At 54.7% G+C, this 23,150-nt stretch overlaps 3 protein-coding genes across 3 annotated transcripts in view; all 3 read right to left on the minus strand.

The window, feature by feature from the left end:
- Positions 1-6,498, minus strand: part of PTPRH (protein tyrosine phosphatase, receptor type H) — a 45,616-nt gene extending 39,118 nt beyond the window's left edge. The window contains exons 1-2 of the mRNA XM_025365900.1: positions 6,360-6,498; positions 5,113-5,250 (exon numbers count right to left, since the gene is read on the minus strand). Coding sequence (XP_025221685.1) covers positions 5,113-5,250; positions 6,360-6,498 — 277 coding nt within the window. The remainder of the gene's footprint in view (positions 1-5,112; positions 5,251-6,359) is intronic.
- Positions 6,499-8,331: 1,833 nt separating this feature from the next.
- Positions 8,332-10,966, minus strand: TMEM86B (transmembrane protein 86B). Its single transcript, XM_025368453.1, has 3 exons — positions 10,396-10,966; positions 9,896-10,142; positions 8,332-9,270 (listed from the first exon to the last, which is right to left on the minus strand). Exons 1-3 carry the CDS (start codon positions 10,444-10,446, stop codon positions 8,888-8,890), a joined length of 681 nt encoding a protein of 226 aa, XP_025224238.1. The 5' UTR covers positions 10,447-10,966; the 3' UTR covers positions 8,332-8,887.
- A 514-nt stretch (positions 10,967-11,480) lies between these two features.
- Positions 11,481-23,150, minus strand: part of PPP6R1 (protein phosphatase 6 regulatory subunit 1) — a 30,256-nt gene continuing 18,586 nt past the window's right edge. The window contains exons 3-18 of the mRNA XM_025365901.1: positions 22,881-22,941; positions 22,635-22,769; positions 21,775-21,839; positions 21,440-21,555; positions 21,267-21,352; positions 21,054-21,143; positions 20,875-20,972; positions 18,381-18,438; positions 18,111-18,289; positions 13,776-13,912; positions 13,503-13,683; positions 13,301-13,371; positions 13,112-13,193; positions 12,465-12,575; positions 12,313-12,384; positions 11,481-12,231 (exon numbers count right to left, since the gene is read on the minus strand). Coding sequence (XP_025221686.1) covers positions 12,228-12,231; positions 12,313-12,384; positions 12,465-12,575; positions 13,112-13,193; positions 13,301-13,371; positions 13,503-13,683; positions 13,776-13,912; positions 18,111-18,289; positions 18,381-18,438; positions 20,875-20,972; positions 21,054-21,143; positions 21,267-21,352; positions 21,440-21,555; positions 21,775-21,839; positions 22,635-22,769; positions 22,881-22,941 — 1,546 coding nt within the window. The 3' untranslated portion in view covers positions 11,481-12,227. The remainder of the gene's footprint in view (positions 12,232-12,312; positions 12,385-12,464; positions 12,576-13,111; positions 13,194-13,300; positions 13,372-13,502; positions 13,684-13,775; positions 13,913-18,110; positions 18,290-18,380; positions 18,439-20,874; positions 20,973-21,053; positions 21,144-21,266; positions 21,353-21,439; positions 21,556-21,774; positions 21,840-22,634; positions 22,770-22,880; positions 22,942-23,150) is intronic.

Below are 23,150 nucleotides of genomic sequence, written 5' to 3' on the forward strand. Positions count from 1 at the left end.
GGAAGGAAGGAAGGAAGGAAGGAAGGAAGGAAGGAAGGAAGGAAGGAAGGAAGGAAGGAAGGAAGGGGAGAAAGAAAGAAAAAGAAATAAAGGAGAGGAAGGAAGGAAAGAAAGAAAGAAAAAGAAAGAAAGAAAGAAAGAAAGAAAGAAAGAAAGAAAGAAAGAAAAGAAAGAAAGAAAGAAGAAGAAAGAAAGAAAGACTATGAGAAAATTCCATCCCCCAATTGTTCAGAACCCAGGAATCTGGGCACTGTTGGGTTTTTCATAAAAACTGGTATATTCGTTTGCTAGGGCTACTGCAACAAAGAGCATTGACTAGGTGACCCAAACAGCAGAGATTTGTTTTCTCACCGTTCTGGAGGCTGGAGGTCCAAGATGAAGATGTGGGCAGGTTTGGTTCCTCCTAAGGCCTCTCCTTGGCTTGCAGATGGCCACCTTCTCCCTTGTCCTCCATGTGTCTGTGCTCTAACCTCCTCTTCTAATAAGGACACCAGTCAGGTTGGATTATGGCCCACCCTAGTGACTTTTTAAATTTATTTATTTTTGAGATGGAGTCTCGCTCTGTCGCCCAGGCTGGAGTGCAATGCCGTGATCTCGGCTCACTGCAACTTCTGCCTCCAGTATTCAAGAGATTCTCTTGCCTCAGCCTCCTGAGTAGCTGGGATTACAGGCACCCACCACCACACCCAGCTAACTTTTTTGTATTTTTAGTTGAGATGGGGTTTCACCATGGTGGCCAGGCTGGTCTTGAACTCTTGACCTCAGGTGATCCACCCGCCTCAGCTTCTCAAAGTGCTGGGATTACAGGCGTGAGCCACTGCGCCTGGCCTAATTTTTGTATTTTTAAGTAGAGACAGGGTTTCACCATGTTGGCCAGGCTGGTCTTGAACTCCTAACCTCAAGCGATCCACCTGCCTCTGCCTCCCAAAGTGCTGGGATTACAAATGTCAGCCACCGTACCCAGCCTGGCTTTTTTTTTTTTTTTTTTTTTTGGAGATGGGGTTCTCACCATGCTGCCTAGGTAGATTTCAAACTCCTGGGCTCAAGCGATCCATCTGCCTCACAATCCCAAACTGACCTCATTTTAACTTAATCACTTCTTCAAAGACCCTATCTCCAAATACAATCACATTCTGAGGTACCAGAGGTTAGGACGCCAACTTACAAATTTTTGAAGGAGGATGTAGTTCAGTTCATAATAGCAGTGATGAGCTTTATGGCTTCTGAAAAAGACATACTTCCCCAGGTGGATTCATCTCTTGGTGGTTTTGTTTGTTTGTTCTGAGACAAAGTCTCACTCTGTCTCCCAGGCTGCAGTGCAGTGGCATGATCTTGGCTCACTGTAACCTCCACCTCCCGGGTTCAAGCAATTATCCTGCCTCACCCTCCCGAGTAGCTGGGATTACTGGCACCCACCACCATGCCCGGCTGATTTTTGTGTTTTCAGTAGAGATATATTGGCCAGGTTCAGTAGAGATATATATCGCCATATTGGCCAGTCTGGTCTGGAACTCCTGACCTCACTTGGTCTCCCAAAGTGGTTTTTTTTTTTTTTTTTTTTTGAGACAGGACTCGCTCTATCACCCAGGCTGTAGTGCAGTGGTGCCATCTCAGCTCACTGCAAGCTCCACCTCCCAGGTTCACGCCATTCTCCTGCCTCAGCCTCCCAAGTAGCTGGAACTACAGGCCCCCTCCACCAGGCCCGGCTAATTTTTTGATTTTTTGTGTTTTTAGTAGAAACGGGGTTTCACCATGTTAGCCAGGATGGTCTCAATCTCCTGACCTCGTGGTCCTCCCGCCTCAGCCTCCCAAAGTGCTGGGATTACCGGCGTGAGCCACCACGCCTGGCCCCAAAGTGCTTTCAAAGTCTTAATTCAAAACTATGGCACAATCCCACCCCACTGCTCAGAACCCAGGGAGCACTGGGTTTGGTTAATTCCTTCTTCCACACCCAGAGTAAGTTTTCTCAGCTCCATTCCCCAAATGACGCTGACTTGGGGCAGGGGAAGAATGCTTTGGTAGCTCAGGGGAAAGGACTGTGGAGTTCCTGCCTTTCCCCTTCCAGGATCCAAGGGTGCTAGAGACCTTTCTGTGTTCCTGGTCAGAAGTGAGGAGGTAGAAAGACCAGGAGCCACAGCTCTTAGTCATCTCACAGGCAAGAAACATCCAACAGAGGCCAGCTTCTGCGGGGCACACTGGACCACATCATTTTTGCCAGTGTCCTGGAATAAGGAAGTGAAGGAAGGCAGACCGTGGGGCTCCTCCCTACCATGCTCATCAGGGTACCCAGGTGACGGGTGAAGTTGTCCTAAAGGCTTCCCAGAACTCACACACACGTGTCCCCACCTCTCCCTTCCTTGATCAGGTCTCCATTTTAGGTATTTACTGATCATCTTATGCTATTGTTAAAGTCGAAGCTGAGGGGTGAAACCACAGCAGAAAGCAAGAAAGGCTCAACCCCAGATCACGGAGGAAGAGGTGGACAGAGAGCATGGTTCCGCCCATTTGTAGCCTTTTCTGGGCCTCTAGGCTCTGGCGGCTCCTGGGATCGCTGTCCTCGGTGCTGAATACACGTTTGTTAGGGGCGCATCTGACAAGTTTGTCATTCTCAGGGAAACCCAGTCTCTTGGCGCTGAGAAGAAACCATGGCACAGCCCTTCTCAGTTCTCCAGCAACCCTGGACTCTGCAGGAGAACAGAGAGACTCCCTACATTTGTTTCTATGAGAGAAGGGAAGGCTGGAGCAGGGACTGGGGGAAATCTCTGCAGTCCTCTCGGAAAGCAAACCCTTCCACACCTGTGATCCCATGCGATTTAGCAGAGCCCTGGGTTAAAACTAGGCCATTGCTGGGTGTGGTGGCTCACGCCTGTAATCCCAGTACTTTGGAAGGCCGAGGTGGGCAGATCACAAGGTCAGAAGATCGAGACCATCCTGGCTAATACCGTGAAACCCCGTCTCTACTAAAAATACAAAAAATTAGCCGGGTGTGGCGGTGGGCACCTGTAGTCCCAGCTGCTGGGAAGGCTGAGGCAGGAGAATGGCATAAACCCAGGAGGCGGAACTTGCAGTGAGCCAAGATGGCGCCACTGCACTCCAGCCTGGGTGACAGAGCGAGACTCCATCTCAAAAAAAAAAAAAAAAAACTAGGCCATGATGACACTTAGTGACACAAACATCTGATAAAAGAGCTGTACCCTTTATATTTTCAAAGGCTTCCTACAAATTAAGGGAGGCAGAAGACCCATTTAATGGGCAATGGACTTGAAGAGACATTTTACCAAGAATGATATCCAAATGGCCACACACACACACACACACACACACACACACAAATGGGAAGGTGTTCAACTTCATGAGTCATTATGGAAATTAAACCACAAGGAAGTATCAAAACACTGCAGCAGCAGAACTAAAATGGAAAAGACGAACAACCAACTATTTGCAAGTATATGGGGCAAATGAAGCTTCCTCACATTGCTGGCAGGATGGTAACCTGGGAAGCTGCTTTGAGAAATGGTTTGTCAGTAACTATGAAAGCTAAAGGTACATATATCATCACTGAGCAATTCCACTGCTAGGCAGACACCTGAGAGAAAGAACTTTCCGTGTGCTCCAAAAGACATGGACAGAAATGTTCATGGTAGCTTTATTTATAGGAGCCCAAAACTAGAAATACAAAATGTTCATGAAGAGAGGGATGAAACAATACATTGCAATACATTCATATGATAAATACTACACAGTAATAAAAATAAAAACACACAGCATGGACCCACACTTCATCCACAGTGTTGAGTGAAGAAAGCCAGGATCAAATAACTATATACTGTATAATTCCCCTTAGAGAAGGTTCAAGGACAGACTACACTAATTTATGGTGATAAAGATCAGGAGACTGGCCACTCTTTTTTTTTTTTTTTTTTTTTTTGAGACAGAGTCTCGCTCTGTTGCCCAGACTGGAGTGCAGTGACATGATCTTGGCTCACTGCAACCTCCATCTCCCAGGTTCAAGCTATTCTCCTGCCTCAGCCTCCTGAGTAGCTGGGACTACAGGCATGTGGCACCACACCCAGCTAATTTTTTTTTGTATTTTTGGTAGAGACGGGGTTTCACCATGTCAGCCAGGGATGGTCTCAATCTCCTGACCTTGTGATCCACCCGCCTCGGCCTCCCAAAGTGCTGGGATTACAGCCGTGAGCCACCGCGCCCGGCCCACTCTTGGGGAAGGCGGGTACAAACTGGAGAGGAGGCAGGAGAACCTGCTAAGATGCAGAAAATTTATTTTTGAGACGGAGTTTTGCTCTTGTTGCCCAGGCTGGAGTGCAGTGGTGAGATCTCGGCTCACCACAACCTCCGCCTCCTGGGTTCAAGTGATTCTACAGGCATGTGCCACCACACCCAGCTAGTTATATATTTTTAGTAGAGACGGGGTTTCTCCATGTTGGTCAGGCTGGTCTCCAACTCCCTACCTCAGGTGATCCGCCCGCCGTGGCCTCCCAAAGTGCTGGGATTGCAGGCGTGAGCCACCACACCAGGCTATTTGAGACAGAGTCTCACTTTGTCACCCAGGCTAGAGTGCAATGGCACGATCTAGGCTCACTGAAACCTCTAGTTCCCGAATTGAAGTGATTCTCCTGCCTCAGGCTCTCGAGTAGCTGAGATTACAGTCGTGTGCCACCATGCCTGGCTAATTTTTGTATTTTTAGTAGAGATGGGGTTGCATCATGTTGTCCAGGCTGGTCTTGAACTCCTGACCTGGTGATCTGCCTGCCTTGGCCTCCCAAAGTGCTGGGATTACAGGCGTGAGCCACCATGCCTGGCTATTTATTTTTGGAGACGGAGTTTTGCTCTGGTCACCCAGGCTGGAGTGCAGTGGCGCGATCTTGGCTCACTGCAACCTCCACCTCCCGTGTTCAAGCGATTCTCCTGCCTCAGTCTCCTGAGTAGCTGTGATTACAGGCATGCACCACCACATCCAGCTAATTTTCTTGTATTTTTAGTAGAGACAGGGTTTCATCATGTTGGCCAGGCTGGTCTTGAGCTCCTGACCTCAGGTCATCTGCCCACCTTGGCCTCCCAAAGTGCAGGGATTACAGGCGTGAGCCACCGCACCTTTCAGCCCACACAATGAAGGTTTATGAAGCCCCAGATTCCAGGGCCTCCACCACGACTCCCTCTCTGCCACATTTCTGGTCCCACTGGGGACTGTGGTCCCTGCCCACTGGACCCAGTAGGTGTAGGTGTAGGGGTCTGGGCCCAGCGGGGATATACACCATAGTGTCACAGAACTCGGGGTCTAAGCCTGTATCCTCAGATCCACGACCTGACCGGGCAAGGAAAGGAAGGCAAGGGGGTCAGGGTTCCTGCAGGAAGGTTCTCTGAGTGGCCTTAAACAGACCCAGTTGTCTCTTACTTGTAGTTCTCAAAAGTAACTGTAGAATGTGCTGGGAATGCAACATCCCGAGATATGGAGGGACCGGCCAGGCAGCCTGGGCTCCATTCCTGCCTACCCTAGAGACAGAATGCCCCTCAATGCTTGAGCCCAGTGACTCAGGTTTCACCCAGAGTAGAAAACCCAGGGCTGGGTACTTTTTGGGGTCCCTCAACTGCCATACAAGTGAGACACACACAATTGTGACCCTATCCTGCCTAGGCCACTTTCCTAAGCCTTGGGGGATCAGCTCACAATGGATCCTGTCCCTTGCTGCCCATCTGTGAGGAACAAGCCCACTTCATGTAACTTTTTGCATGTGTGGCGTTCTGTCTCATCGGGCTCTGGTAAGTTGGTAACCAGTGCACAGGGAACCTGCTTCACAGACCACACGCCATAGTCCCCGGGCCTCCAGAGCCAAGGGAAGCATCCCCTCCTTCCCACAGCCCTTCTTGTTATGGAGGCATGCACCCTATCAGTGAAGCCCAGAAGCCAGAGGCCTCCTACTCCCCAAGCCCGGGGTGCTCTCGCCCCTCTCACCTGTGGTCTCTGTGAGCATCTGGCCGGGGCTGTTGACCTCATGCTACTGCGCCCACATGCTGGTCCCTGCAGTCAGGCCCTCCACAGGCACCCTGATGTCTGAGGAGTCACTGGCCCAGTGGAGCCAGTAGGGGCAGGTCTTGGGGTCTGGGCCTGTAGGGGCCTCAGGGTGAGGGAGCTGGTGGTCTGAGCCTGCGTGACCAGGCCAGGGACTAGTTTGGGAATGTGGAAGAAGAGTCATTTGATGAAGTTTGTTTGTGGCTCTAATCATGAGAATAAAGTGCACAGCCTGGCACTTTTTACAAATGTGCAAACACACACACACACGTGCACACACAGGCACACACACGCACATGTTGCTGGGCAGTGGACAGGTGGCCACTCTGACCTGTGGACGTGCTCAGGACGTCCCTGGGGCCGCCAATTCCTTTATTCTCGGCCCACACAGAGAAGGTGTAGAGGGTCTCAGGCTGAAGTCCCTCCACCCCTAGCCAGCAGTCTGACGTGCTTGTGTTCCTGCTGGCCATGCCCGCCCCCGGACCCAGTAGATGGAAGTCTGCAGGTCTGGGTCCTTGGGGCTGCCCAGCTCAGGGTGATGGAGCTGGAGGTCCGAGCCTCCGCACTCAGGATTCTGACTGTCTTGGGGGCTGAGACGTGGGGAGAAGGCTCTGTGGTGAACAGAAGAGGGAATCCCACGGCCCTTCCTAGACGTGCAGGATGGAGGCTGATGGGGTCACTAACCTGCTGCTGTAGCCTCTGTCGTCCAGAGGGTCTGGGGAGGGACCAGACAGGGAATCAGACCCAGGGGTGGTCTGACCTGCAGGATCAGAATGAAGGCTGCTGAGTCCCACCCCACCTCATCCCCACCAGCCACCCTGACTTGAGAGGGAAGAGGAGACGGCGTTTTGCCCCTTGCCCCAGGTCTGGGTCCTGGCAGGGCTGGAAGGAGCCTGAGGGGGATGTGCACAGCACCTCTGAGAGAGCTCTGCTTTAGAGAAACACGAATCAGACTGTGAGAAAGCAGACCTTTGAAAAGTCAGACGAAAGGTCGTCGGGGGGCCAGAATCAGGGAGGAGGGACAGGACGCTGGGGCTGCGGGATGCTGACAGGAGGGCAGCGTCCTGTCGCTTTGGACAGCCATGTCTGCAGGCCCCATGCATCCCTGGAATCTGCACACCCAGAGCCCCGTCCCTCCAGCTGCACTTTCCTGTGGAATTTCCTCTTTCCCCGCCTTTCATCAGGTCTGAGTGGAGAGGAGGGTAGGAGATGAGGAGGAAGTGGAGGTTTCAAGCCTGAGTGCAATTCTTCAGATCCTCCTCACGCCTGACTCTTACTGAGGGAAATCCCTCAGCTTCCACTTCTCCTCACTCCAACTGTGGACTCCTGTCCTCACTTTCCTTCCTGGTCCCTGTCCTCCAGGATCCCCACCTTCCCTTCCCACCTCTGTACTCTCACATCCGAGAGTCCCGAAATGCAGGTCCTGGATGGAGAAGTCACCTCTCTGCTGTAAGAGTCTCTAAACGCTGACCATGGATGGAGAAGTCGCCTCTCTGCTGTAAGAGTCTCTAAACGCTGACCATGGATGGAGAAGTCGTCTCTCTGCTGTAAGAGTCTCTAAATGCTGACCATGGATGGAGAAGTTGCCTCTCTGCTATGAGTCACTAAAAGCACATCATGGATGCAGAAGTCAAATAGGGTCTTGGAGAGCAGCTTGGACCCTGTCAAGTATTCAGATGCAGAATCTGAGGACCAGAGAGGGACAGCAGCTTGCCAAGGTCACACAGCCTTGACAAGGAGCACAGCTGGGTTCCTCCTTCCCATTTGATTCCTACCCCCTTGCCACCCTCCCTCCTCATCCTCAAGCCTCCTACCCTTCTCCCGATACTGCATGTGACTGCAGCGGGTTCTGTCCCCTAAAAAGATATGTCCAAGTCCTAACCCCAGGTACCTATGCAGGTGACACTACTTACAAACAGGGTCTTTGCACACATACTTAAGGATCTTGAGATGGAATCACCCTGGGTTTACGGTGGGCCCTAAATCCAATGGCCTGTGTCCCTAGAAGGCTGCAGACACAGAGGGAGGCTGCCCGGTGAAGCCAGTCACGTGAAGATGGAGAGACACAGCCACAGGCCAAGGGAAGCCAGGGATTCCTGGGAGCCTCCAGAAGCCAAGAGGGCAAGGATGGATTCTTCCCGAGAGCCTTAAGAGGGAGCATGGGCAGGAAAACACCCTGATTTTGGACTTTGGGTCTCCAGAACTGCAGGAGAGTCCATTTATCTTGTTTCAAAGCATCTGGTTCGGGGTAATTTGTGACGGCAGCCCCAGGAAACTAACACAGACCAAACAGTTCTCTTGGCTCAGTTCTGCACAATCCTCACTTTATCTCCTCAAATCCACTCCCACCCGACGGCCAGGGAGGGTCCCACTGGGCACCAGGCCTGGTCCATGGGGAGTGACCAAGAACCGTTTGCTGTCATTAACCACGATGGTTAATCACAATGATCTTCCCCGAGGCCTCTCCCACGGTAACAGCAACATCAGTGGTTCCACACCCACTTTACTAAGACAAGGAAAACGGATTCAGAGCAGGAGCTGGGGGCGGGCAGACTGTGGGGCCGACACAGAACACGGAGGCGGGCTGGTGGCTGGGAGGGCCACATGTGGGCCTGGCTGAGGAGCCAGGGATCTGGAGTCAGAACCTGGAGAAGGCAGCTGGAACCCAGCAGTGGACTTGGAATTCCGCAAATGGTCCTCAAACGTCTTCAGCTGGAAGCGGCGGCGGCGGCGGCGGCGCCTGCAGACAGGCGTGAGGAAGCTTCGCTGCTGAGGGTATTTCTCAGGCTGGGCTGATCTGGGAGGCCCAGGTCTTTGCAAGAGGAGAGCGCCTGAATACCGGCCCTTCAAGCTCTCTAGTCAGTCGGTCTTGGCCATCTGGCTCCTGAGGGCCGACAGTGTGATGAGGAGCTGGGCAGCGTAGTAGGTGGTCATGACCACCAGGCGGGCATGGGGCAGGGGCTGGACGAAGGTGTCCCAGGCCAGCATGCCATCAGAGAGTGTGAAGAGCAGCGCGCCCCAGCCGGCACTCCCGCCCCGGGCCAGGCCGCGCCACAGCATGGCCATCAGGATCAGTCCATAGGCTGCCACAGGCAGGCCCATATCTGGCTCAAGGTGCTGGAGCACAAGGCTGAGGTAGGGGCCAGAGGCCAGGATGATGAGCAGCAGCAGGCCAGGCTGCACGGGAGAGAAGCCGAAGGCCCAGACGTAGAGAAGGTGGGTGGTGGCGAAGGCGGCCATGCCTGGTGGGAGAGGGGTGGGGTGCCAGTGAGGAAGGCCCATCCTGGGAATGGCCCCGAGGTCACCCCTCAGGGCCTAAAATAAGGGCCGTCCCAAAGCACCAGGCCCCACCCTGGCCAAGCCTCCTTGCAGGCCTCCCCACATGCAGCGTCCATCCTTGCTCTGCTCAGAACCGCCAGGAGGCCCCATCTTCTCTTGGCCTCCAAAGCCCCATGCCCTCCGGCTCACCAGCCACTCTGCCCAGTCACCCTGGCCTGCCCGGCCACAAGCACCTGGCACACCCCTGTCCCGGAGCCTTTGCACTTGCCCTTCCCCCACACAGGCACACAGCACCTTCTGCTCTGCCCAAATGTGACTTCCTCAGCGACACCTTCCTCAGCAACCCTGCTTCAAACTGCAGCACCCCCAGCGGGTCCTCACTGCCCTTGCCACCCCCAGCTACTGCCCTACACCGCCAGTCCCCATCCCTCGCTGGAGTGTGAGCTGCCTCGGTCACGGCTGCGCCCCCCACCGTGCCTCTGACCACCGGAGCTCTCACAGGAGCCCTCTGCACCCCAGGCTCCCATCCAAGTGCTGAGGCCTCGCTCACACGGGTATCCGGAAGGCGTCACGGCAGCTTCCGCTCACCAGGGAGGAAGGCTCCAGGCCAGATGAGGCAGGCGTCCCCCACTGCCGAGCACAAGAGGGCTCCCTGGAGGAGCCGGCTGTAGCCTCCGCAAGGGCACACGACCCACAGGAACCCGGCCAGGCTGAGGATGGGCAGGCACTTGACCAGGGCAGCGACCCAGGACGGCTGGTCCTCGGGAATCCAGAGGCAGAAGTACACGCAGCAGGAGAGGATGAAGGGGCTCAGCCACCTGCAGACATCTGGGCGCTTTGGGGAATGGGGAGCTGCTGAGCCGAAACCCAGCCCAGCCCCCGTTCTTGGGACTGAGATCTTGTGGCTCCTGTCCCACCCCTACCCGGGACCCCAGCTGTACTGGCGGTACCCATTCAGGGACCAGGCTGCCAGAACCCAGCTTCCCAGGGTCCCAACCAACGCAAGGACAGCAGCTCCCAGACCCACCGGCTGCTGGGGTTCCAGGGGCCTGGCCCCCAGCCCCAGGCACACCACGGAAGGCTCTCACCTGGGCTGAGCAGTGAGTCTTCAGGGTCTGCCCCGCTTTGCCAGCGTCCATGCTGGCCTGATACCCCCAGAGCGACCTAATCTGGGAGCGAGTGGCTTCAGGGGGTGGAGGGGACGGCTCATGGTTACACGTTAACCCAAGGAGCGTCCTGTGGACTCTGTGACTGATAACAGGGCCCAGAGAGATGTTGTCCTCACCCTGGGGACGGCCTTGCCTGGCACCCGCTGATAAAGCACTGTTGGCATCGGGGGTCCCTCTGCCCTGCCTGCTGGGACATGGTTTCCTTCCTCCTGTCTGCCTCGGGGGGGGTGAGGCCCACAAATGCCCGTCCCCTTGTCCTGGGCCCAATCAGCAGAGATGGAGTGCAGAATTCCAACGGCCACCCCTTCATGAAAGCGGGGGAGGGGCTGGCTGGCAGGAGCACCCCTGGAGGGATGGGAAGGTGAGTCCGCCCTTCACTTGCTGCCCTAGCCATCTCCCTCCCTGCTCCATGAAACCTTCCCTCATTCTGCTCAACCCCACCAAGCCCTCATGGGCTCCACCACAAACACTGCTTCAATGGGTGACGAGGTGGGACCACCATGAATGCGGCAAATAAGCACCCTCTCCTGTTAGCTGAGTGAGCCCCGGGTGACCTGCAAGCCGACTGCCATCCAAGTGAGGACACTGTCCTCATGGCCCAGTCCACACGCTCCGGTTTCCCAGCGCCGCTCACCCGTGCCACTCGCTGCACACCCAGCCTACATTTCCACCTTCTACCTGAAAGACTCATACCTACTGGGTGCCAGAGCCCAGCCTCAATGCTGGGCTTGGTTACTGGGAGTAAGTGCGGGCAGGAGCAGGGATGTGAGCACGTCGGTGGCTTCTATTCTCTGCCCACAGGCCTGCCCACAGGTGGGGTAGGCCTGGTAGGAGCCCTCACAGCCAGCGCCTGGCCCAGCCTGGGGCCTCTGCACCCTCAGGCCTCCCCCTGGCAGGACACAGTGTTGGGACAGACTGGGTCAGAAGCACCCCCAGCCTCTGAGGTGCAGGGATAACACAGGCTCCCCACCCCGCATCCCAGAACGTAAGGTCTGACCAGCAGAATCGTAAACTGTCTTCCTTTATTTATATTTGCAATATGAAATAGAAGCTCGGCACGAACGCACGCACACTCACACCAGCCTGGAGGAGGGAGCTGGGGACAAGGCCACTTGGCAACAGGGCTGGGACCCCAGACCCTCAAGGCCCCTAGGGGTGTTGCCGGGGAGGCCCCTGCTCCCCAGAGCCGGACTGGCCTGGTTGAAAGTGCAGGGTCTGGGCAAAGGCACGGCCCCCACTCGGGATCCTCTGGCACCCCCACCTGCGCTGGGCCGTTCCCCCATGGTGGACCTGAGCTGAAAGGCCGGGTGTGGGCGTGGCCATCTGCGCTGGAGCATGGGACGGCTGGGCATGTGGGCGGCAACCTTGGGACCCCTAACACCAGCCCCCACTGGGACGGAACGGGAAGGCTGTGCTTTGGAGCCGCCAGCCCAGCTTGGTGTCCTCACTTTCTCTCGCTCTCCTCCCTCTCTCTATATATAATATATAATATACGTTTCTCTCTCTCCATTCTATTTGACTCTCTTTATCTTTATTCTAGGAGGCAATGCTCCAAAACTTCTCTTCTCAGTGCAAATGGGGGTGGGTTGGGCCTGTCTCCCTGACACCCGCCTCCTGGGGGTCCAGAGGAGAGAATGTGGGGGGTTCAGGGTGATGAGGGCACTGGGGGCCATCATGGGACCCGCCCTGCCCCCACCCTGGGAGATCCACGGAAGGACGGAAGATTTGGCCGCCGCTGCCGCACCAGGCAGCTATCTGGAAACAGAGGGAGACGTCGTGTGAGGGTCCAGCAGGCCCAGCCCCAGCTACCCAGCCCCAGGCTGCAGCCACACTCACTGGGAGCCTGGGGATGCAGGCCCTTCCGGGGCAGAGCCATTGGGTATCGGAGGAGGCGTGAGGGCCTGGGCACTGTCACGGGAGAGAGGGGATGTGCAGAGGTCACTTCCTGCCCCACCAGCCCTGCCGCGCCCCGCTGCCCTGGTGCTCACCTCTGGCTTTGGGGAAGCCCCAAGGGCTCTGGGCTCTTCTCCCCATCTGTGGTCTGGGGGCGCTGGTGGGCCCCGGAGGCTGGGACAGAGGTAGCGGGGTCTCTGGTTGCACTGTGGGTGAGGAAAGTGCGGCTGTCAGCGTGGCCCCCACTGTCACCTGCTGACACCCTCACACCCCAGACGACTGAAGTCGGCTCACTGGGTGTGTGTCTGCCACCTGCCCCACCAGGAGGGGCCTCCCAAGGACTCAGCTGGCTCAGCGTGGAGGGACGGCATGGCCCTGGGCAGGAAGACAAGCAACCCTCTTCCCGCCTCCTGTCCCTGTGGAAGAGGCACTCGAGGCCAGCTGAGACAGCCCCAAGGGGCCTTCTGCATGCTCTCACCCTCCCAATCCTTCACACCCTCCAACGAGCCTTTCCCAACCCTGGGGCTCAAGGGCCCCAAGCATCCCAGGCTACTAAGAGAAGAACCAGCCTACAGAGTGCAGGGGGCCGGGGCACAACAGGAGGCTAGGCCTGGGGGTCCTGCAAAGGAGACCTGGAGCAGCTCAGGGACAAGATGAACCCAGAGCCCACCTCACCGCAGAGGAGAAAAGACTTCTCCTGACACCCGGCCCTCACCTTAGCAAGCCCCACCTCGCCGCTCACCTGTCCGAGGAGTTGGGGGCAGAACGGATCCCGTGGAAGGTGGCCTGAAGGTCCCCGATGCTAACCAAGGCCTGGCAGGGGGCTGTGGGGGATGAGAGATCTCAGCTGCAGCCTCCCAGCAAGCTCAGAGCTGGCCAGGCTGCTCTCTCTGCCCAGGGCCACAGGTGGGCAGGGCAAACTGGGGCTCACCTGAGGGCTCTATGACTTTGCTGCCTTCTGTGGCTTCCTGAGGTGCTGAGGGGGGTGTGGGGTCCTGAGACCTGGCAGATGAGAGGGAGCCCAAGGGGGCAGCTAGGGTTAGCACTCGAGCCTATGAGAGGACTGGGACCCCATGGCCACCTCCTGGTCTCGGGATACCAGCGCCATCCAGCCCGTCCCATCTGGTTCTCACCTGAGCTGCAGGGCATCAGGGGCAGGAGGGCTGGCCAGGTCCTCGGTGGGGAGGTCCTGGGACACACTGAGGGGTCCCTGTGGGGCTGGAGGCCCAGTGTGCAGCTCTTCCTCCCTGGAGACTCGGGGGCTGGTCGGGGCATCTGTAGGCACTGGGTCAAAGGTGGCTGTCCAGCTGGGGCCTGGGATGGAGTTGGGGGAGCGGCATAGACGGTGAACTCGGTAACAGGCAGACAGCCCTGTGTACACCTGACCACACCGCCCATTCATTCACCTGGAGGCTGAGGGCCAGGGCTGGGGTAGGACATGGGGGTGGCCCCTCCACGGGCTGCACAGCCAATGCCCTCCTCGTCTTCCTCCTCCTCCTCGTCCTCCTCTTCTTCATCCTCACTGTCTGTGCTGCCTCCACTCCTGCCCCAGAAACCGCCTGGTCAGCTAGCTGTGTGGGACAGACCAGCCGACACCCATCCCGTTCCCTGCAGCCCAGGGTCAGCCCAAGGAGAGTGGGCTGGGATGACCGGCAGGTCACAGAAGGGGTCAGGGAGTTTGGGGTGTGATGACACCAGGAGAGGCTGGGAGAGTTCTGAGCCAAAGGTGAGAACACAAGCGGGCAGGGACAGAATGAAGCCGTAAGGAGACCATTCGTCCCCAATCATCCATGCAGAGTAGGCCCTAGGAAGTGGGCTGAGACTCAGCCATGGCAGCCAGAGCAGACAGACCCACTCACCAGCTCTCAAGTCACCTCCCAGCTGTCACCTCACACTGTCACCACAGTGACAGGCCTTCCCACCAGCAGACCCACCCTCTGGACGGAAGGCTTCACACTACTCTCTCTCCCTCCAACTAGAAACTCCAAGAAGGCAGAGATGGCTGACTTTTGCCACTGCTGTATCCTCAGCCCTGAGAAACCACCAGGCACCCATAGCTGCTCCAAAAATACTGGCTGAATGTTGACTAACACACACCTGTGAACATGAAGAAATCCAAGCAATCTATGTGCTGATCAACCAGGAAAGGGGTAAGCAAAGTCACATTAAAACTAAGCTTTAACAGGGAGAGTGCATGCTGGAAAATGCAGCATTAGGAGATTTTACTATCGTGTGAACATTCTAGAGTGCACTTACACACACCTGGATGGGAGCGCCTACTACACACCTAGGCTCTATGGTATAGCCCTATTGCTCCTAGACTACAGTCCCGTACAGCATGTTATGGTACTGAATACTATAGGCAATTATAACACAATGGTAAATGTTTGTGTATCTAAACATAGGAAAGAAACAGTAAAAACAGAGTATTATAATCTTACAGGACCACTGTCTCATATATGGTCCATTGTTGACCCAAAGATGCAGTATGGGACTATATACTATGTCTAAAATGCTGACTAAATATTTTTGTCTTAACAGAGTAACTGACTACTTTAACTGGAAAGTAATATATCTGCATATAGTTAAAAGTAAACGAAAACACTCAATGACCAAGGAGTATAAAGGAAGCCCCTCAACCTAATACAAGGCATCTATCCAACCCCACGACTAACAGCACACTTAAACGGTGAAAGGCTGCATGCTTCCCCTAAGATCAGGAACAAAACAAGGAGGCCTGTTCTTGCCACTTTTGTTCAACATTGTACTGGAGGCTAGCTAGGCAACCAGGCAAGAAAAGGAAATTAAAGCATCCAAATTTGAAAGGAAGGAAAATGATCTCTATTCACATGACATGATTCTGTACCTAGAAAATCCTAAGGAATCCACTAAAACTATAAGAATTCATAAATTACTTCAGCAAGGTTGCAGGATAATAGATCAACATACAAAAACCTATTGTATTTTCATACACTTGTAACAATCTGAAAACAATTCCAAGAAAATTCCAATTACAATAGTATCAGAAAGAAGAAAACAGGAATAAACTTAAAAGAAATGCTGGTTTCTTCTTTGAAATTAATAAGCTGATCCTAAAATTCATATGGAATCTCAAGAAATCCCAAATAGGTCAAAACAATCTTGAAAAAGAAGAACAAGGTTGGTAGACTAAAACCTTCCATTTTCTTTTTTTTGGGAGATGGGAGTTTCCTTCTTGTCACCCAGGCTGGAGGGCAATGGTGCAGTCTCAGCTCACTGCAACCTCTGCCTCCCAGGTTCAAGCGATATTCCTGCCTCAGCATCCTGAGTAGCTGGGATTACATACAGGAAACCACCACCACACCCGGCTAATTTTTGTATTTTTAGTAGAGACAGGGTTTCGCCATGTTGGCCAGGCTGGTCTCAAACTCCTGACCTCAGGTGATCCACCTGATTGGCCTCCCAGAGTGCTGGGATTGCAGGTGCAAGCCACCGTGCCCAACAAACCTCCCATTTTCAAAACTTACTATAAAGCAACAGCAACCAGGGCAGTGTGGTACTGCATAAAGACAGACTGATGGAACAGAACAGAGAGGGAAGAAACACTCTCTCACACATATGGTCAAATATTTCTTTTTTACACAGGTGCCAAGATGATTCAGTGGAGAAAGGACAGTGTCTTCAACAACTGGTGCAAGGAAAACTGGTTATCTACATGTAAAGAGATGAAGCTGGACTGAACCCCCACCTCACACCATATACAAAATTTAGCTCAAAATGAATCGAAAACCATAGAAATAATGCTATAAAACTCTTAGAAGAAAACAAAGGGCTAAGTCAAGATGCTGGATCCTCCCAAAGTGCTCCTCCCAAAGTGCTGGGATTACAAGCTTGAGCCACTGTGCCTGGTTAATTTGTTGATTTCTTAACACATCATCTAACCTTTTTTTTGAGACAGGTCTGGCTCTGTTGCCCAGACTGGAGTGCAGTGGTATGATCTCGGCTCACTGTAACCTCTGCCTCCCTGGCTCAAGCAATGACACACTTGTGCACCAACAACACGTTCAGGAGTATTCATAGCAGCTGCACTCACAGCAGTGATCAACAGGAACCTGCCCAAAGGCCTATCAACTGCAGAACAAGCAATTCAAGCTCATCACGTACAGCATGGCCCCACTACACGAGAGCAAGGGGCACCCAAACACACAATAGGGAAGGAGCTCACAAGTGGAGTGCTGAGCAAAACAGGTCAGACACAAAAGGAGATGCTACATGCTGTATCAAGTGAAAACAGAGACAAAACTCATCTACAGGGTTAGAAGCCAGGAGAACTTGACCCTCAGGAGGGAGGATACTGGCTAGCAGAGGGGATGTGGGTACTGGGAAGGTCCTGCTCCTGGGTCTGGGCACTGAGGAAGGATGTCCATTGGCCACACACTCAGGATCTGTACAGTCATCTATACTCACGTTACATGTCAATAAAAAGTGAAAACAGCCTAATTCCCAAATCAAAAGTCATAAGGCAAAAACTCAGTTGCAGATGGTGACTTAGTGTTCATGCTGTCAAATCTACATGGCATGAACCCATTTCATCACAGCAATTCTGGGGCCGGCCAGTAATAAGAGAAAAAAAACAATGTAACATTTGCACTAAAAACTGATCACAGCCTCACTGGAGAAGGACGTCATCAGCTCTCATTTTACTGGAATTAGAGGAAAGAGAAGCTGCCTGGGACCATCTTACCCCCCTTTCTAGGAAAACATGCATGAGAGCTAACAAGAGGAAGTGAAGTTAAGGGATGAAGGAAGGAGAAGGGGAGGCGGGGAGAGAGACGCACACAGACCAAGCCATATCTCAAGGACCTGCCTATTTTTTCAGCCACAGAGATTATCCCTTTCTATTTATAACTTAAACTCATTTGAATTAGATTTCTTTTAATTTGTTGATTCTTTTTTTTTTTTTTTTTTGAGACCAGGTCTTGCTCTGTCACCCAGACTGGAGTGCAGTGGTGCGATCTCAACTCACTGCAACCTCCGCCTCCCAGGCTAAAGCGATCCTTCCACCTCAGCCTCTCAAGTAGCTGGGACTATAGGCGCATGTCACCAATCCAGGTGATTTTTGTATTTTTTTTGTAGACACAGGGTTTTGCTATGTTGCACAGGCTAGGTCTCAAACTCCTGAGCTCAAGTGATCCATCCACCTTGGCCTCCTCCCAAAGTGCTGGGATTACAAGCTTGAGCCACTGTGCCTGGTTAATTTGTTGATTTCTTAATGCATCATCTAACCTTTTTTTTTGAGACAGGTCTGGCTCTGTTGCCCAGACTGGGGTGCAGTGGTATGATCTCGGCTCACTGCAACCTCTGCCTCCCTGGCTCGAGCCATCCTCCCACCTCAACCTCCCGAGTAGCCAGTACTACAGGTGCACACCACCAAGCCCATCTAACTTTCATTTTTGTAGAGACAGGATCTCCCTATGTTGCCCAAGGCTGGTTTCAAACTCCTGAGCTCAAGGAATCCATCTGCCCTGGCTTCCCAAAGTGCTGGGATTACAGGCACTCACGAATTACATGAGCCCACCATGCTTGGCCTTGAATTAGATTTATATCACCACAAAAGTGGAAGTGCCCCCAACTAATACACACACCAATGCAGCTTCCTTATTTTTTTCATTCACTTCAGCCTCAGTCCAAATGTATTGGTAGACCCCTTGGCCCTGCTGTGTGGTGGAAGCTTGGAGAAGGGAAACTGGAGGGGGACTCACCGGACACCAGGGGGCTGGCTCAGACGGGCCCCCCTGGCCAACTGGCTGCCCTGCCAGGCGCCATCTTCTCCATCAGACTCCCCTGAGCCCTGGGCCTCTTCCTCGTCCTCCTCTTCCTCATCATCATCAAACTGCTGGATGCGGTCCTTGTAGCATATCTCAAGTAGGTTGGCGTTGGGCTGCAGGGCACAGGGGTAGGAGGATGGGCCACACTGCACACAGACCCACACCCCTCCACTCGCCACAACCAGGGGACAGGGCAGTACTCACGTTGTCATCGTCGGCGTTGAGGGAGAAGGTGATGTTGGCTGTCTTGTCAAAAGGTGCGCTAGGAGAGAAGGTGAGGCATGGTGAGAGGGTACACCTGGGGGTGGGGGCAGCACAGGACAAGGCCACATTCCTTTCTTCACTCAACGTAGAGCTGACCCTCACTACTTGCAGAGTCAGTATCTGCAAATTCACGCACAACCCAAGCCACTGGTCCTAAGGAGCAATGTATATATGAATATCAACATCTCACATAGATGATCACTTTAAATCCTTAAAACCACTCATTGAGGTAAATTGTTTCCCTTGGCTCTAGAAGTGAGAAAATGGGGCTCAGAAATGTTAAGTGACTCTCCTCAGGCTTCTCCAAGGACAGGTGCCAGAGAGGGATTCAGACCCATGCCCTTGTCCCCATCCTTGGGGCATCTGTAGGAGGCTAACACTCACACCAGCCAGGCACAAGCAGCATGTGAGGCTACAGCCCAGTAAAGCACATCCCCTAACCTCAAGATGTCTATGGTCTGTGGCTGAAATTCTAAGTTATGGGCAAAAGAATCACATCAGAACTTGAACTGAGCCTGCCAGGACCCCACCTCCCTCAACATGAGGGTCCACATTCTTCCCACGTGTTAGGGACACTTCAAGGGATCATTTGTCTCAAATTCATGAAAAATTGTGCCACAAAGATCAACGGATAAAGGGCAGTTAATTATTAATAAAGGACACTAGGCATGTGACAGACATCACTCACGCACTTCATTCTCCCAACCACCTTCCAAGGCAAGTGTCCTTAGTCCCTCCTAGACACTGAGAAGCAGAGGAGCAGAGATCACGCTGGGCACGCAGGGGATCTAGGGCGGGGCAGCCCATGTCCCCGCGGCACTGGCAGCCTCAGCTGACCTGGCTTCTCCTGCCACAGGAGCTCTGCAGGGCAGCATCTTCAGCCCTGAGGTGCTCAAACCAGTCATCCACTTTCCATTCCGGAACTCTTCCTAGGTTTTGTTTTGTTCGCTTAACTTTTTAACCTCTCTGGAATTTTCTTGGTAGACGAAGTGCTAATAGTTTCATCCCAAAAGGGCAGCTGGTGATACTAATGCCATCTACCAGTCAGTCCCTTCATCCTCATGCCAGGATGGGTTTTTTTTTTTTTTTTTTTTCTTTTAATTAAAAAAGCAGAGATGGTCTCACAACATTGCCCAGGCTGGGCTGAAATTCCTGAACTCAAGCGATCCTCCTGCTTCGGCCTCCCTAAGTGCTGGGATTAAGATGTGAGCCACTGTGCCCAGCCCAGTTTTCACTTAAGCATCTTCTCCAGGGGTCTCGGCACAGGCCACTGACCCACAAAGACCAACACTCACTCTGCAAGTCTCCATGCTGGGCACAGAGGCAGCACACACGGGGTCTCATGTCTGCACCTGAGAGGACCTCTGTCCAGCTGTGGACTAAGCGAGGCACAGCTGACTATCCCTCATCACGGTGCCCCTCACGCTGTGCTGTACGGGAACCCCGGGGCAGCCATAGGCAGCCATCCAGCTCCCACACACTAACCGGCTATGTCCTGGGGACTCAGTCTCCCTGGCCGTAAATGAGCTCATTGTGGAGAGCGAGATGGAGTCTCGCTCTGTTGCCCAGGCTGGAGTGCAGTGGCGCAATCTCAGCTCACTGCAACCTCTGCTTCCCGGGTCCAAGCGATTGTCCTAACTCAGCCTCCCAAGTAGCTGGGACTACAGGCACATGCCACCATGCCCGGCTAATTTTTGTATTTTTTGTAGAGACGGAGTTTCACCATATTGGCCAGGCTGGTCTTGAACTCCTGACCTCAGGTGATCCGCCTGCCTCAGTCTCCCAAAGTACTGGGATTACAGGCATGAGCCACTCCGTCCAGTCACTTTTTTCTGACTCTAGAAGCAACACACGCTTGTGGCAAGAAACTCAGAAAAGTTTATGATCACAACACCCAGAGGTGACTGATGTTAAGATGATGTTGCCCCACAAATCAAAACAAGCAGAATTGGTAACTGGAAAAAAATGTTTAGTCACCTTGAGGCCTGTGGAGGGGAGAAGTGGACCCTCGTGTCTGGCGGACTCGTGACCCAGAGGGCATTCGTGCAGGCGCAGTTTTGCCTCACAGTCCCTGCGCCAGGACCTGCTGGTCCCCACTACCCTGAGCCCCTCCCGCCTGGGACCCCTAAGGCTAGCTCCAGGAGTGGGAGGGACCTGCTCTGTGTCCCCAGCACAGAAGATGTTTGTGCCCCACCCTCATGGCCTGCCCCTCGGAGAGAAGAGACTGCAGAGCCGGAACTCATGTAAGAGGAGGCAGACACACGAGGCTGCAGACACGCACACAAGGCCATGGCCAATGTGTGCCCAGCAGCAGCCATAGCTGCAGGCTGAGCCTCACAGGGCATGCAGGTGGGTGTGGGGGACAGACACAAGTAGGCGCGCCTGCTGCTGCAGAGGCAGGACAGGGCTCTGACCCTGCGCAAGAGACACTCACTTCACACTCTCCTCCTGCTCCCCAAACTCCTCATCATTGAAGCCAAAGTGGTCAATAAAGGCGGAGGTCATGCGCTGCATCTGGAAGTCCATGAAGGCCTGTGGGGGTGCGGAGGTTGGGGCTGGAGGGAGCTGGACGGGACCCCACTCCAGCACAGCCCCGCACAGCCCCAGGCCCACCTGCTGCAGCACGGCCTCCTCAGGGAAGTTGAACTCCTTGAGCCGGTCGTCCTCATCGTCACTGGAGGAGTGTAGGTGGTGGGTGTTCACCTGGGGAGAGGACGGGGCGTCAGGGCCTGCTGGAGCCCCCAGACGAGGGTGGGCAGGCAGCTATGAGGACGGGGAGGCTAAGACTGGCCCGAGAGAGAAGCGGTAGGAGAATCCGGGCCTCACCAGGTCCACCATGTTCTTCTTGTTGGTCTCCGCCAGGGGCCCCGATACAAAGGCTTCCCACTGCTCCTGCTGCTCGCTGGGCAGCTCTGCGTAGGTGAGAGGGGTGAAGACGTGAGGCATCCCCTGGCTTCAAGCCCCCCACGTACCCCTCAGGCTGGCCTGGGGACCCTCACCCTTCAGCAGCTGCCCCAGCTGCTCTGCATTGGGCCCCTTCTCTGTGCTCTGCACCAGGGCGTTGGCCATTCTCGTCAGGTGGCCCATGTAGCCTTTCCGAGGGCCTCCCGCAGACCTGGCAAGAGTGAAGGCCATGGCTAGAAGCCAGGACTGGACCCAACGATGCCCAGCCCCAACCCATCCCCCAACCCAGGCAGTTCCAGCCTGACCCAGCCCCCCACCCAGACAGTCCCAGTCCCGACCCAGTCCCCCACCCAGACAGTCCCAGTCCCGACCCAGCCCCCCACCCAGACAGTTCCAGCCCCTGGAGACACAAAGGGCAGCAGGTGCTCACTGTACACGGTCGTTCTCCTCCCAGGAAGCCAGGATCCGCTCCACCAGGCGGCACTGCTGCAGCAGCTGTGGGACAGCAGGACAGGATGGCCTGGGGGGGTCTGCACACGTATGGGGAGCTCTGCACTGCGGCAGGGGTCCCTTCCTCAGCAGACGCTTCACCAGGCCCCAGCTCATCCACACGGGAGTGGGAAGGAGGGGTGGAAGCTGGGGCTTGGGACCCTGGCATCCAGCCAAGTCTCTCTGGTCTTTCTACGAAGAGTATGTGGTGCATGCACACACACTCACGTGTGCACACACATGCATACATGCTCACACACACTCATGCATGCAGACTCACACATGCTCACACACGCATGCATGCACTGACACACTCATGCTCACACACACGTGCCCACACATGCATACATGCTCACACACACTCATGCATGCAGACTCACACGTGTTCACACACGCATGCATGCACTAACAGACACTCATACGCATGCACACACATGCATACATGCTCACACACTCATGCGTGCACACGCACACACATGCTCACACACATGCATGCACTAACAGACACGTGCTCTCACACACACACTCATGTGTGCACACTCATGCACACACAGCCGCTCGAAGGTCTGCTCCCGCCCACCCCTAGCTCTTCAGTTCAAGTCAGGGGCCCACTGCTCCCTGCACCTGCATGTTTCATCCCCGTTTCTCCCTGGCCATGCCTCCCACATCCCATCTGGGTGCTGGCACCTAACACTACCCAACGAACACTTGTGGGAGGAAGACGTGAGGGACAGGCCTCTGGAGAGGGTGCGCCCACAGGGGATGGGCCCAGAAGGAGGGGATCAGGGAGTCCCAGCTCACATGTTTCACAACAGGGTTTTGGACGGGCGTCTCAGGGCTGCTGTCAGGAGGCGGCCCCAAGCTCAGCATGGTGCTCACGCAGCCCTCCACTTGGGCATGCAGGAAGTTGTTGAAGACATAGTGGAAGAAGAGGTCCTATGGGAGGACACAGGGTTGGTACCAGAGAGGCCCTGCCCCAGCCCCTGAGCCCCCAGCGCCCGAGCCCCCAGCCCAGTCTGGTCCCCACCCCAGCCCCTGAGCCCCCACCCAGACCAGTCCCCACCCCAGCCCCCGAGCCCCCAGCCCAGTCCGGTCCCCACCCCAGCCCCTGAGCCCCCAGCCCCCGAGCCCCTAGCTCAGTCCGGTCCCCACCCCAGCCCCTAAGCCCTCAGCCCCCGAGCCCCTAGCTCAGTCCAGTCCCCACCCCAGCCCCTTAACCCCCAGCCCCTGAGCCCCTAGCTCAGTCCGGTCCCCACCCCAGCCCCTTAACCCCCAGCCCCCGAGCCCCTAGCTCAGTCCGGTCCCCACCCCAGCCCC

The sequence above is a fragment of the Theropithecus gelada genome, chromosome 19, assembly GCF_003255815.1.
Source record: "Theropithecus gelada isolate Dixy chromosome 19, Tgel_1.0, whole genome shotgun sequence".
Taxonomy (NCBI): Eukaryota; Metazoa; Chordata; class Mammalia; order Primates; family Cercopithecidae; genus Theropithecus; species Theropithecus gelada.

What these genes read in the sequence shown, in the direction of transcription:
- TMEM86B (XM_025368453.1), bottom strand. Translation starts at nt 10,446, where the DNA reads ATGGACGCTGGCAAAGCGGGGCAGACCCTGAAGACTCACTGCTCAGCC. An exon ending in AGACTCACTGCTCAGCCCAG is followed by an intron (nt 10,143 to 10,395) that starts GTGAGAGCCTTC and finishes CATTCCCCAAAG; the next exon opens with CGCCCAGATGTCTGCAGGTG. An exon ending in GCCTGGAGCCTTCCTCCCTG is followed by an intron (nt 9,271 to 9,895) that starts GTGAGCGGAAGC and finishes CTCTCCCACCAG; the next exon opens with GCATGGCCGCCTTCGCCACC.